Source organism: Phacochoerus africanus, chromosome 13 (assembly GCF_016906955.1).
Source record: "Phacochoerus africanus isolate WHEZ1 chromosome 13, ROS_Pafr_v1, whole genome shotgun sequence".
NCBI lineage: Eukaryota > Metazoa > Chordata > Mammalia > Artiodactyla > Suidae > Phacochoerus > Phacochoerus africanus.
In genome coordinates, this window is record NC_062556.1 from 6,987,119 (window position 1) to 7,000,058 (window position 12,940).

General features: G+C 42.3%; 1 protein-coding gene across 5 annotated transcripts in view; it reads right to left on the reverse strand.

The window, feature by feature from the left end:
• Positions 1 to 1,537: 1,537 nt before the first annotated feature.
• KATNAL1 (katanin catalytic subunit A1 like 1) overlaps positions 1,538 to 12,940 on the reverse strand; it is a 65,641-nt gene continuing 54,238 nt past the window's right edge. For 3 of the 5 annotated variants that reach the window (XM_047755663.1, XM_047755661.1, XM_047755662.1), the window contains exons 10-11: positions 11,558 to 11,684; positions 4,774 to 9,917 (exon numbers count right to left, since the gene is read on the reverse strand). In XM_047755663.1, the coding sequence (XP_047611619.1) occupies positions 9,719 to 9,917; positions 11,558 to 11,684 (326 nt within the window). In that variant the 3' untranslated portion in view covers positions 4,774 to 9,718. Of the gene's footprint in view, positions 1,715 to 4,773; positions 9,918 to 11,557; positions 11,685 to 12,940 lie in introns of those variants that run through there. The other 2 variants (XM_047755664.1, XM_047755665.1) reach the window with 2 other exon arrangements.

The following is a 12,940-nucleotide window of genomic DNA, read 5'->3' on the forward strand; positions in this document are numbered from 1 at the left end:
AATAACCTTACTTTCTTCTAAGAAGATTTCAGACCATCAGCCTGTTCAATTAAAACTAGACAAAAAGCTGTTCTCAAAGACCCACTGCTAGGCAACAGGAACCTGTTGAACTAAATCTCAGGTGAAAAACAGTTCTCAAGAGAGATGAGAACAATTACGGTCATTTCACAATAAATTATTAATTTAAGCCAGCACCCAGTACTGTCTTGTTAGAATGTAGAAGTAGCGGTCACAACAAAAAAAGCTAAGCCCTAAGAGTTTAAGCATGGTGCGAGTGTGGACATGCGTATCTGAGGAGGCAGAAACAGCGCATCTACTCGGCAGACAGGATGGCTCCCTGATAAACAGCCACTGCAGCCCGTTGGGTCTGCTCAGCTCACACTGTCCCCCGAGCTGCGACTTGGGGAGACAGCCGGCACCGTCCGTGCGCTGGGTTTTCAAGAGAGCACTGCCATTAGCAGCTCTTCACAGAGCCGTGCTTTGAAGAAGAGACAACTGAAGGGAGTTCTTACACGAAAGGCAGACTCCCTTGTTATGCTAAATGCAGAACTAGCTTAGATTTAGAAATACGGGCTCTGCCCTGTACACCACACTAAAATATTTCATACACATGTATCTCTGAGGGGAAGAGGGTGATTAGGGAAAAGGCTTTTAAAGGCTGACAGGATTCATGAGAAGCGTTTCCTAAGGCTTCTTGGAAACCAAACTGTTCTTAAAAATTAACTTTGATGAGTTAAGCACAAATCAATCACAAACTTACAGATTAAATTTCCCTTAAAATACACAAGGGGATTTCATTAAAAATTAGAGAAAATATGCTTGGTAGAGTCTGTTTGAGAAATGTTGTAAAATATACTTCAAAATGTTGGAGAGATAGCTGGAGGTAATTTCACAAATCCCAAATGAAGCTTGATTCGTTCCTCTCTAATTACGACAACGACGGCTAACACTGCGGTTGAGGATCGATGTTACGGGATATGGCAGTCACGCCACGATTACTTATTTGTTGAAAGAAGTTATTTAAGATGGGCGAATGCAAAGCATTTTGGACATTCAGAGCTAAACTCCACTCTGTTTGTCAAATGCAGATACTAAGGCTGGGGCCAAGGACATGGGGCGGCTCTCCTGGTAACTGACAGCCACCCACACACGGCTAAGGACTGCGGAGCCGTCACCAGTGGGTGGAACACTGGCGGGGATCCTATTAGTAAAAATAACGGACTGAGCGCCATGTCGCTTAGGCTGGGGTCTAAATTCATGGAAACACTTAGAATGATTCGTTGATTTCAAAAAGCCTGCCTGAAAGACAAGCAGGTGTATGTTTATACTTTGATACAGCAAAGGGTAGCAATACTCCTAAATTCATGTTAATCCCACAACACAAGAGCCATTACTTTTTCCTATCATTCTAAACATAAACACTATAACAGAATATACTACTGGAGTCTGCCTAAAAGCCTCCTGGTTTCAAAAAAAAAAAAAAGGCATTACCAAAAGGGCACAGTAAAATGGTGATGAATAACCTCAGAGAAATGGGTGAATGTTAACATATTTATTTTAGGAACTGAGTCCTTTTGCATTTAACACTGTTGGAAGTAACCCTCGAATGTGGCAAAAGACTGGGCTCTGGAACTAAACCGAGTCAAATCCCATCCTTCTTCTCCTTCTTAGGAGCCATGTGACTAGGGCAAGTCACCATCAGCTTCCGTTTCTTCTGCAAAAGGAGAACAGCAGTAAATAACATCTTCGAACTAGTTCATGGATTTAATAAAGCAATACAAGTATTTGGCACATGGCAAAAACATGATAAACGTTAGCTCCAGTGCTATGCCGTCAATGTATCTGATATTTCTTTTTCTCAACTACCACCAACTTGGGTGCACAGCCTTACTGGCATCATGCCACAGAAGCTTTAAGGTCCTTAATTAATGTTCTGCTGTCTGGCAGGCTTTCTTTACACCTTGTGCGCAGCATTCTCCAAGATCAGAAATGGACAGAAGTCCTATTTCCCAGTTCAGAGTGTGCCCCTGAACACGTATCTTACAATCTCCCTGGGTTCCGTTTCTTCACCTGTAAGACGAGGGGAACTGACCAAGCCATTTGCTACCAGTTTCAGGTCTCAAAGCCTCAGGCTGCTGCTGAGCCCCTCAAAGCGTAAAGGAAAGGTCCCGAGGCGATCTTAGAAAAAGGAGAATTAGGGAAGCATGGACCACAAACCTTTTCTGATCACAAAGAGCATAGGGAGCAGGCAGGGGAACAGGGGTGTGGCCTCTGTAGGAGCGGGAGGGATCCCAGGGCAACCCCTGCGTCTGCTGGACCCCGGGGACGGCCAGGCAGGCAGGGGTGGGGAGCGTGGGGGCCCAGCTCTGGAATCTGAGCCGGAGTGGATGGAATCAGCCAGGTGAGACCTGAGCTCATCCCCCCCCCTTTTGCCCAGCTGATGCTGACCGGGCAAGGATGCCATCTTCTCTTGAGGTTTCCAACCCAAGTCCTGGCTCCAGGCAGACCCCCAGTGCTCAAGGCGCCCTGCCCGGGAGCCAGCCAGCAAGGCACAGCGTGGCACTGGCCAACACACTGGAGGAAGCAGAAAGGATGGAAGGGAAGGCTCCAGCCACACGTGTCCTAGTTTTGTCCTTAATTAATTTTGTCCCTCACTCCTTTCCTTTATACCTTCTAAGAGACTGAATCTTCAATGGTCACAGCAAGGAAAAAAAGGGGGAACCACGGAGCTGAATTGTTGCTAGGTGCCTTGCAGCTATAAATAATATACAATTACGTGACAACATAATTATGCATAAATACCTACCTCACACTTGGTCTACCTGGAACACTCTGGGAACCAAAGATAAAGCTCGAAAGGCACACACACACACAGCCTAGCGAAAGGGCACAAACACTACCACTCAAAGAACAGACCTCCCTCTCATTCCTTGTGCCCCAACGGCAGTGCTCCTGATGTACTCATAACTCCCATACGCCTAACAACTGTTTCTTCTCATTAGGTTTGCTGAGGACGACAGGTCAGAAATTGGAAGGGAAATGAGGTCGACAGCCCGGTAAGAGAAGAGTGAAAATGCTGGGAGAGCACACTCCAAACCTCAAAGAGCAGGCAGTGACAGGCGGAAAAGGCCTGCTGCCCCTCCGCTAGCTGCCGGGGGCAGCGAGTCAGGAGGATTAACTCTGAGTCACGAAGGAAAGGCTGTGTTCCAATTCTCTACTGTACACAGTCAAGAGAACAAGCCGGGTAGCTTTCAGCCACGTTGCAATAAAACCACCTGAAACACAGACGAGCACAGGGAAAGCTGTTCAACATCGTGTCACGAGAGAACTGAAGTCACAAGAGCGATGAGAAGCCGCACCAACGCCACCAGAGCCCCGACCGACCGCGCCAGGTGCCCCTGAGGTCGGGACGCAGCGGGCGCGCGCTCACGGCTGGGGAGGGAAAGCGGCACAGCCGCCTCCAGAGACAGTTCGGCAGCTTCTCACAAAACGAGACACACTCCTCGCATACGTTCCGGCGAGAGCAGTCTGGGGTCTTTCCTCAAATGAGGTGAAAACTCTGGTGCACACAAAGGCCTGCCCCGCTGTGTTCACGGCGCTTTCACTCGTGATTGCTCCAACTTGGAAGCCACCAAGATGCCCTCCAAGGTGAGCAGATGAACACACTGGCACAGCCGTGCAATGCCACGATAAGAAGACATGAATCATCGGGCCACAGAGAGACAAGGAGGAACCTCAAGTGCATGGTGCTAGATCAAAGAAGCCTGTCTACAAAGGCTACACACCCATGATGGCAACCACATGACATTCTGGACAAGGCAACCTGTGGAGACGGGAGAAAGATCTGGGCGCTAGGGGTTAAGAGGAGGGGCAAAGACGAACCGGCAGAGCAGGGAGGATTTGAGGTCAGTGAAACCAAACTGAGGACACTGTAATGGTGGGTACGTGACATTGCGTTTTCTGTCAAAATCCAATAAACGTAAACTATGAACTTTAGTATTAATGTATGAATACTGATCCAATTAAAATAAGTGAATCAGGGAGTTCCCATTGCGGCTCAGAAGAAAGGAATCCGACTAGTATCCATGAGGATGTGGGTTCAATCCCTGGGCTCATTTAGTGGGTCAGGGATCCGGCATTGCCAAGGGCTGGGGTGTAGGTCGTAGACAAAGCTCAGATCCCATGTTGCTGTGGCTGTGGTGCAGGCCAGCAGCTGTAGCTCCGATTTGACCCCTAGCCTGGGAACCTCCATATGCTGTGGGTGCAGCCCTCAAAGGCAATAAAATAAAATAAAATAAGTGAATCACACTAAGGCAAGACATTAATAAAAGGGGCAACTGTGGGGGAGGGAAGTAGATGCGACTCACCTCAGACACAGGTTTAATTTTCTGCAAACCTAACACTGCTCAAAAAATAAAGCCTATGAATTAAAGGTAGTTTTGGGGGATTCATCAAGCAAGACACAGTCATTTTGAAAATTTACCTTCTGCAACATCCGCTTGGCAATGGTGCTACACAAATAAGAAAAGGGTATCTGCGAAAGCAGTTAAAATGACTGGAAAAGCCACTCTTATATCTTACCAGCATCAACCTTGAAATTACCAGCATAATGCACACCAAACACAACATGTCAGGTTTACAATTTGTCATAAGAACTAAAACTCTGGAAAAAGTCATCCCTTACTAGGAAGTGAGGGGTTTGTTACTCCCACGGTGGCAGTAAGTGGACCCGTGACCGCAGACCACAGCTGAGCCACAAAGAAAACACCGACAAGCAGCACTCTAGAAATTTATTACCAAATTACAATCTATGCACAGATACAGCTAAGCTTGTGGCACTAGCAATGTAGCTGCACATTTAATAAATACACTTTAGAAACATTTTTTTCTTTAAGTTAGGTTCAAAATACTGGCAGACAGACACTGGAACAAAAAATCTTAGCGGAACACTTAAAAGCCCTCAGAATACACACGGATCTCGCGGGACCCTGTCTGCACAATGTTCACCAGAGGCACGCGCGCTGGCTGCCGCTGCGTGAAGAGCCACGCGTCCACCTCTGTGCATTTTCATACAGCACTCGAGTCCTTGAAGAACGGACCCAGGAGCCCTTAGGTCCCGAGATCTTCAACGCGGTCACAAGAGTCTGTGTCTGTGAGGCTACGGAAGATGCGAGGAGGGGGCCGTGTCTGCAGCTGCTCCAGCACATCCGGGTGAGGCAGCTGGCCGCACCCACGAGGGGAGGACCAAGGCAGACGTTCCCCAGAGGCTTAGTTTGGTATACACGGCTTTGCCAGAGGAAGAATAGCAGATATCTTAAGTTAAAATTTCAGTGTTAAAAAAAGTTAGGAGAGAGAGGAAGCACTTAAATGAACCTGCGTAGATGACAAACTAAATTTCAGTACGGTTTCAATGCATCCCCACCTAAACCTAAGCCTGGCTCACTGAGGCAGACTTTGGAAATAACGTGTGCAAACACTCAGGTTTTCCAAAGGGCAACATTTAGTCACTTCAGAGGTTGTAAAACAAAAGTGCATTTTATAGTTTTGAACATAAAATCAAACGGGAGGCCTTTCCTAGGAAGAAAACCTCCATGTTAATTCCCTATTTGTTATGCCAAATTTCCAAATGTACAGAAACCTACACACTGTTGGCGACAAAGCAGAATCTAGGTTATTTGTACACAAATAAAGTCAAGTCAATCGAGAAACGAGAAATGTAAACTAAAAAGAATAAATTTGACGATGTTCCCTTAATATTCTTAACATCTTTCCTGTTTTTATTAACAAGTCACCTGAAAATTCAGAAATATTGCTAAAGCTAAAGAGTTGCCCAAAGCCAAAAAACCTAATAAAAATTCAAAGAATTATTGTTAATTTATGAATGTTTAAAAACATATGTTATCTTAGGGACTTAATTTTTTAAGTAGCCATACAGTTGCCACAAGAGAAAACAATATTAAAAGCAAATGTTCTAAAAAATTAAATAAGTACAAAAAGCCTAATTTACAAGCATAAACAAGTAAACATAGCAATTATAACAGTTTTTTTAGCTTTGTCTGCAAAAAAATAATTAGTGGAGCTGAGAATACAATTATTTGGGCTTTAAAATGTTTGTATTCCCCTGTAATTCCTACCCTTTTCTACTGTGACAGTCTAGATTCTCCTAAACATTATGTCCATCACAAAGTAAGTGCTATAAATATACTATACAATCAAAACAGTTATGGGACGGAAGATACAAATGTTAAAAGAATAATTACTATTGTTTCTTCATATAGTTAAAGCAGCCTTTTCTTAGAAAAGGCCAGCAATCATCCTTAACATTTTATGCCTATTATACAAGACATATCCTAAGGTGACTCAGATTAACAAGAGAAAAGGAAGAGTGGGAATCTACTATTATGCCAAAAAGACTCAAGAGTCAAGCCAACACAGAAGCCGAATCCCACACAAGGCGCAATACCTGCCTCAGCCCTTCACTTCACCTCAGGGTCCTTGGGTCGGGAAAGTGAAAGAGAACTGTCACCTGGTCTTTGATGCTCGTCCTAGATTCAGCAGGGTACACAGAAACTTCCAAGGAAGGAATTCGAACAAACACAAGCTGTTCACAACCTACAGTATCAATAATCTCACGTTCAAAAGAATCAGGCTACATGTAGAGAAGTGAAAGAGTGACAATTATACTGAAAATCTGGGCTGTAAACACACATTTTTCCTGACGTAGCTGTATGTTTGTTTATACTAGATTCACCAGACACTCGTTTGCTCACAGTTTGAGTAATCAGTGATTTCAACCAATTTTTTGACAGTCGAATGTCACATCAGAAAAACTGCAATCTTCAGCGCCCAAACAAAACCCCCTGTTAGGCAGCTAGACCACAACACGTTACCTCTTCCTAGTTGTCTTGGCATTTCTGGAGGCAGAGCCTGGAGCCCGGAGTGTGTCTGGTCATTCTAGATGCCTACACGGCTGGGGACTGGGAGAGGAAGTCTGCAATGCCATCGTCTATCTCCTACTTGGGTCAAAAGACGGTTTCAGCCCACATGAGAAAGCCACTTGCCTGGCACATTCCATTAATATTAATTTCCTTTTAAAAATAAAGGAATTATGCTAGAAAAATGTTGGCAAGAAACACGTAACACGTCCACATGTTTGCCATAATTATATGTGTATGTGTTTACAAATAAAACATGCAGCTTGGGAAATGACAAAAAGAGTGGAAATAGCCAGATCTACAACAGACTGCTCAAGCAACTGGATACCAGTTCTGACCTTAAAGCAAATTTAGAGAGGAACAAAGAGAAAAACTTCTACATACTAGCTTGCCAAAGCCCAGGCAGAGCATGGTGCCTTCCGTTCATGATCTGAACTTGTTTCATAGGTGGAGCCAGAAGCTACACCGTGTAATTACAGGAAGAGCCCAGTCGGAACCGTACCGCCTGGACCAACTCTGTGAGTCACAGAGCCCCCAGCCGGGGGGCGTGTCCGCAGCAAGCAGCCACCGCGAGCCTGCTGAGCGGAGGTCTGTCTGATCAGACGTCTGCAAGACGGAAGAGCACAGAACTCAGTCCTTAAGAGCCCTGTGTCGCACAACTCCAAACACTCAGGTTTTCAGATGAATTAAAGGAACCAACTCTTTCTAATTTAATAATGCGACAGAAAACATAAGACAAAGCAAAGCACAAACTTTATCATTCTGGGAAAGGCAACACAGTCTTGCAATAAAGACAATGTACACATCGTGTACGCTAAAGATCAGACACAACACCTCAGGGATCTCGTCCAGATCCTTTAAGAAGACACAGACTTCACCATCCACTGACAGCAAAATGAGAAACAGCGAAATAAGAAAGCACACCTGACCAACTTAACATGGTCAAGATAAGCTCCCAGGAAGCTTGAGTCTCCAAACGCTGCTCAACCGACAGTTTTTTTAAAAATCACAATTACCACGTTACGGTACATTGAGAATTCAGATAAAAATTAAAATGTAAGCCGTGACAAATGACACAAATATTTTTAAATGCTCTAACTAATCAACTAAAATACACAAACAAGTTTTAGCAAAAAACACTAAGGTTTTAACGACTGCCGCTAGGACTTCAGGGAAAAAATAAGTTACTGGATGGCAAGAGTCTGCAGGGTTATCTTAGTGGGATTATTTCTTTATTTTAAAAGTTCATGATTAAAAGGAAACTTTTCAACTTTTAAGATGAACTAATCCAATTAAAATAAAATCATGGTATCTCATGATTTTAACTCCTTGTAACCTATGCCTCAGAGGAAAGGGTGGGTAAATTTAAGCCCTTGAAGAATACTGCAGTTCAAAGTCAGACCTAAGTTATCTAAGATTATACAGTTCTCAGCAGGGAAAAAAATTAAGCAAGATACTAAGAGTTTATTTTTAGGTGTTTAAAAGCTGTATTAGTTTTAGTTTTAAACCAGTAGTTGCTTATCTGAAATTGAAAATTCAGGATATCCTCAAATGCAAATTTTTAAATGCCTGACTATGAAAGTATCTGCTGCCCCATCAAAATAGGAGCCATGTAATTTTTAAAAACTAACAAGAGGCTACCCTCCTTGTGATTGGATCCAGGGCCTCTCCTTTTCTGGCCTCCTTCTTCCATCTAATTCCTACTGAACTGAATGGGCACCTCAGATTTCTAATCTTAGTGCGTATGAACAAGCTCTCAACCTGGACAAGGGGTCATTTTTAAATTTTCAGCTGAACATCGTTCATTATGAACAATGTTATTTTATCGAAGAACGAGCTGTCTAGAAAACCATCAAGCTTTTGCTTTGTTTGTTTTGTATTAGCCACAACGGAGAGTGGACTTGTTTCGAATGCCAAAGCATTTCTCTAGAATAGCGAAAGGCGAGTTCAGCAAAAAACAAACAACGGTGGAGGTAAGAAAAATAAAGGATTTATCTGTTGCACACATTGAAGGAAAAGCAAAAACGAACTCCGAATTCTGGAATGAAGAAGAGCATCCAGCAAGCACGGTGTTCACCCCACTCTTCCAAGATGAAACTCTGCCAGCACAAAACAGTGGAGACTAGAGAAGCCACGTGCCAGAACGGTTCAAAAACCACAAAGCCAGAAGATACTCCCCCTCAGAGATCAATAAATGAGTAAATAGCTAAGAGAAGAAGTGGTGAGGAAAGGGAAGGTAACAATTCAAACTACAGAAGGGACTCTAACAGTACTCACTGAATTCTAAATGTTTAGCAGCAGAGTCACTGCTTAATCTAAAACCATCACTCTTAACAACAAATAATGGATCTGACAAAAACCCAGTCCTGATGTTAAAAGTCAACAGATGTAGGTCCCTCATGTTCAAAGCAAAGAATAGGAAGAAAAAAAAAAAAGCCCCCAAAACAAAAAACAACCCATGCAAGTGAGAAAACAGAGGTCCTTTTCAATTTTCTGTAAACAAGTTTCTACAACAGCCACTGGTCGCCTTCTCCGGGCCCCGATACTCTGGTTTTGGAGGACAATAGTAATGCATGGTTATGCAGATACCAGACTTTCTATGTAAGCTTTTCTTATTTCTCAGCTACATTTATATTCTCTGTGGTTTTACATTCTTTTTTTCCTTTAAGAAAAAAATCTCTCCATGAAAAGTTCCAAACCTGCTATTTTTTAAAAAAAAAATTGCTGGAATTTCTTCATATTTTATCAACAAAAACACCAGAAATGAAAGAGCCGACAGGAATTCAAGCAGATCCAAATTCAACCATCCACTTTTCATACTTCTCCAAGTCTGCAGCCGAGACAGACTTAGCAATTTTCTTAAGAGCCAATTCAAAGTCTCCTTTGGTAACAGGCATCTGAAGTTCCTCTTTAGAAAGAGCACGGATCTCTTCTGGGCTTAAGCCATTGATTCGCCGTCTCATTGCCATTAAAGAGGCGTCCCTAAAAATACACCAAACCAGTGAATACTTATTGTTGCAAACGTTTTAAACATTTTCAGTTGTGGTAATATTAAGGGGAAATGTTCAAAAGCTCATTTTATATGTCTTTACGAGGTTACTCAGAGTTTTCCGCTTTCGAGACATCCCGAGGGTTCAGGAAAGGTTAAAACGGGATGCGCAGGATTTAAACATTAAAGGTACTGTTGATGCCTTAAAAGTCTAGTTTGGGCTCAGATGGTGCTGAATCTTCTTTTCCCCACTTGCTCCTCAAATATATCCAAGAAGTCTGGGAAACTGAAGCAGAATTATGAACTACTGAATTGCACGTGTGGAAATAAACATACAGCTAATGTTACGGTACCAGTTTGTCTACAGCCTCATTAGAGGAGGTAAAGTCAGGAACCATTCTCTCTGGAGCACGGTTATATCTACATCTAGAGGACGTGGAATTCCCTATACGGAATATTTGGGGGCACCTGAAGGGATAAAATCTGGCCTCGCTGGATCCTATTTTCAGCTCCATTCTTATTTGTACATAATTATGCAGGTTGGGAAGAGACAGATAATGAGTGCTTACAAATAAGCTATTAGGGAGCCAAGCCAACCAAAACTTCAGATTTTTCTGTATTTTACTACAGTAATAGTAGAAGTTCTTGTGAGCTTATTGAGTGCCACTAAATGAGTAACACAGATGTTATGGTTTTAAATAAAGGCTACTGATGTCAATTTAAGTATTGTTAGGAAAGTTAAGTACGAAAAAAATCCCCTTCACTGAGTGATGTGAATTGTCTAAAAGCTACGATGTCACTAAACTGAAAGGGAAATTCACATATATATATGTATATACACACAAAATTGATCAACTTTGTCGCATATGGTAAAATAATGCTAACCTAAACTAAGTGATATTATTTTCTGTTGAAATAGCTAGGCTCCAATCTAGGGCTAAATTAGGTTGTCAAATCTCTTATTACCAAATTATGCAAAACAATTTCTTAAAAATCAAAGGCTAGGGAGTTCCTCTTGTGACGCAGCAGAAACAAATCCAACTAGTATCCATGAGGATGCAGGGTTGATCTCTGGCCTTGCTCAGTGGGTTGGGGATCTGGTGTTGCTGTGAGCTGTGGTGAAGGCTGGCAGCTGCAGCTCTGATTCAACCCCTAGCCTGGGAACTTCTATATGTCACAAGTGCGGCCCTTAAAAAAAAAAAAAAAAAAAAAATCAAAGGCTAGAAAAGGTGAACCTAACAGAGACCAATGAAGTTATGCAGGAAAAAACCAAGAGACAGGAAATCGTTCAAGGCAAGGGGTAGCTGTTTTAGGTTAAGGGCTACTAACTATAGTTGACCCTTGAATCACACAGGGGTTAGGGTGCCGGACCCCTGGTTACAGTGAAAAATCCAGGGATAACTTATAGTCAGCCCTCTGTATATGTGATTCCTCCTTAGCCACAGCTCTGCACCCCCAGATTCAACCAACCACAGATCCTGCTGTACTATAGTATATACATAGAGAAAAAATCCGCTCAGTTCAAATCCACACTGTTCAATGATCAACTGCAAACTGACTTTAGGACAAGTCCTCCTGATAATCCATAACTCATGTCTAAGGTCACAAATCATCAAAAAAATTAAAAAAATACCTGCAAACATTAGTTATATCAGCACCAGAATAGCCCTCAATCTTCTCTGCTATATCTTCCAGCTGAATATCAGGATCCAATTCAACCTCACGAAGATTGATTTTCAGAAGTTCCGTTCTTCCTTTTGCTGTTAGAAAATTTTCTGTTATTAGATGTTTCACTTAACATTTTGTTAAGAAATAACCTATTAACATTCACGTAAAGTAAGAGAGACTAGTGCAAAGAAGAGTCAATAACTGTGAGTCCACTGATGTTACCAACTCACTGCCTGACTCACGGAATCTTTTAACTTCCTATGTGCCTGGGCTGTAACAACTAATAACCGAAACAATACTCGTAATTTTCCTTATAGATTTGAAGATACTTGATATGAAAACAAAGGGTCTGAGATCCTTTATGAAAAATAAAAACATCAGCACCAGAAATGGTTTTGTAAAAAAAAAAAAATTTAGATTTCATGGTGTAACTCCTCAGAGTAACTTTGCTCACCTTTTAGTATTGCATAGGAAAAGATTCTCATAACTCTATTTTTTAAAAATCTGGTTTTCTTTTCCTGGAACTCAGCAATTGGCACAGAGCATTTATTAATGTATTTTTTACTTGGAGAGCCAGCCCATAGACATTTGCTGTTCCAGTGTGATTGAAATGTACCCTGAGTAAGCTGAAACAAACTACAGAATTTCTTAAAAAACCCATCATGCTTGCTCTTTTACTATCAGTTTTCACGGCAAATCTGCTTAAAACAGCACACTAAGACAAAGCAAAATTAGTTTGAATCTAGCTCTCTACTATTTCCTGATATACACAATAAAATTTAATTTCCCAGTTTTTATTTTAAAAATTTTAGGAGTTCCCGTCGTGGCGCAGTGGTTAACAAATCCAACTAGGAACCATGAGGTTGCAGGTTCAGTCCCTGCCCTTGCTCAGTGGGTTAATGATCCGGCGTTGCCGTGAGCTGTGGTGCAGGTTGCAGACGAGGCTTGGATTCCTCGTTGCTGCGGCTCTGGTGTAGGCTGGTGGCTATAGCTCCAACTAGATCCCTAGCCTGGGAATCTCCATATGCTGCAGGAGCGGCCCAAGAAATAGCAAAAAGACAAAATAAATAAATAAATAAATAAATAAATAAATAAAAATTTAAAAATCTTTAGGTGGAAAAAAAAAAAAAACAAAACAGTGAATACTCAATTCCCTTTCCTCTAGAATTACCGTCAGTACTGTGCTGTTATCACGCCCCTGTCCTCAACTGTCCTCCCCCACTCTCTTCTCTGAATTGAGAGCTAGCTGTGGGCCTCACAGGACTTCACCTTAAACTCTCCAGCATGTATCTCCTAAGAACAAAGGTAGCCATACAATTATCACACTTAGGAAGTTTAGCATTGGTAC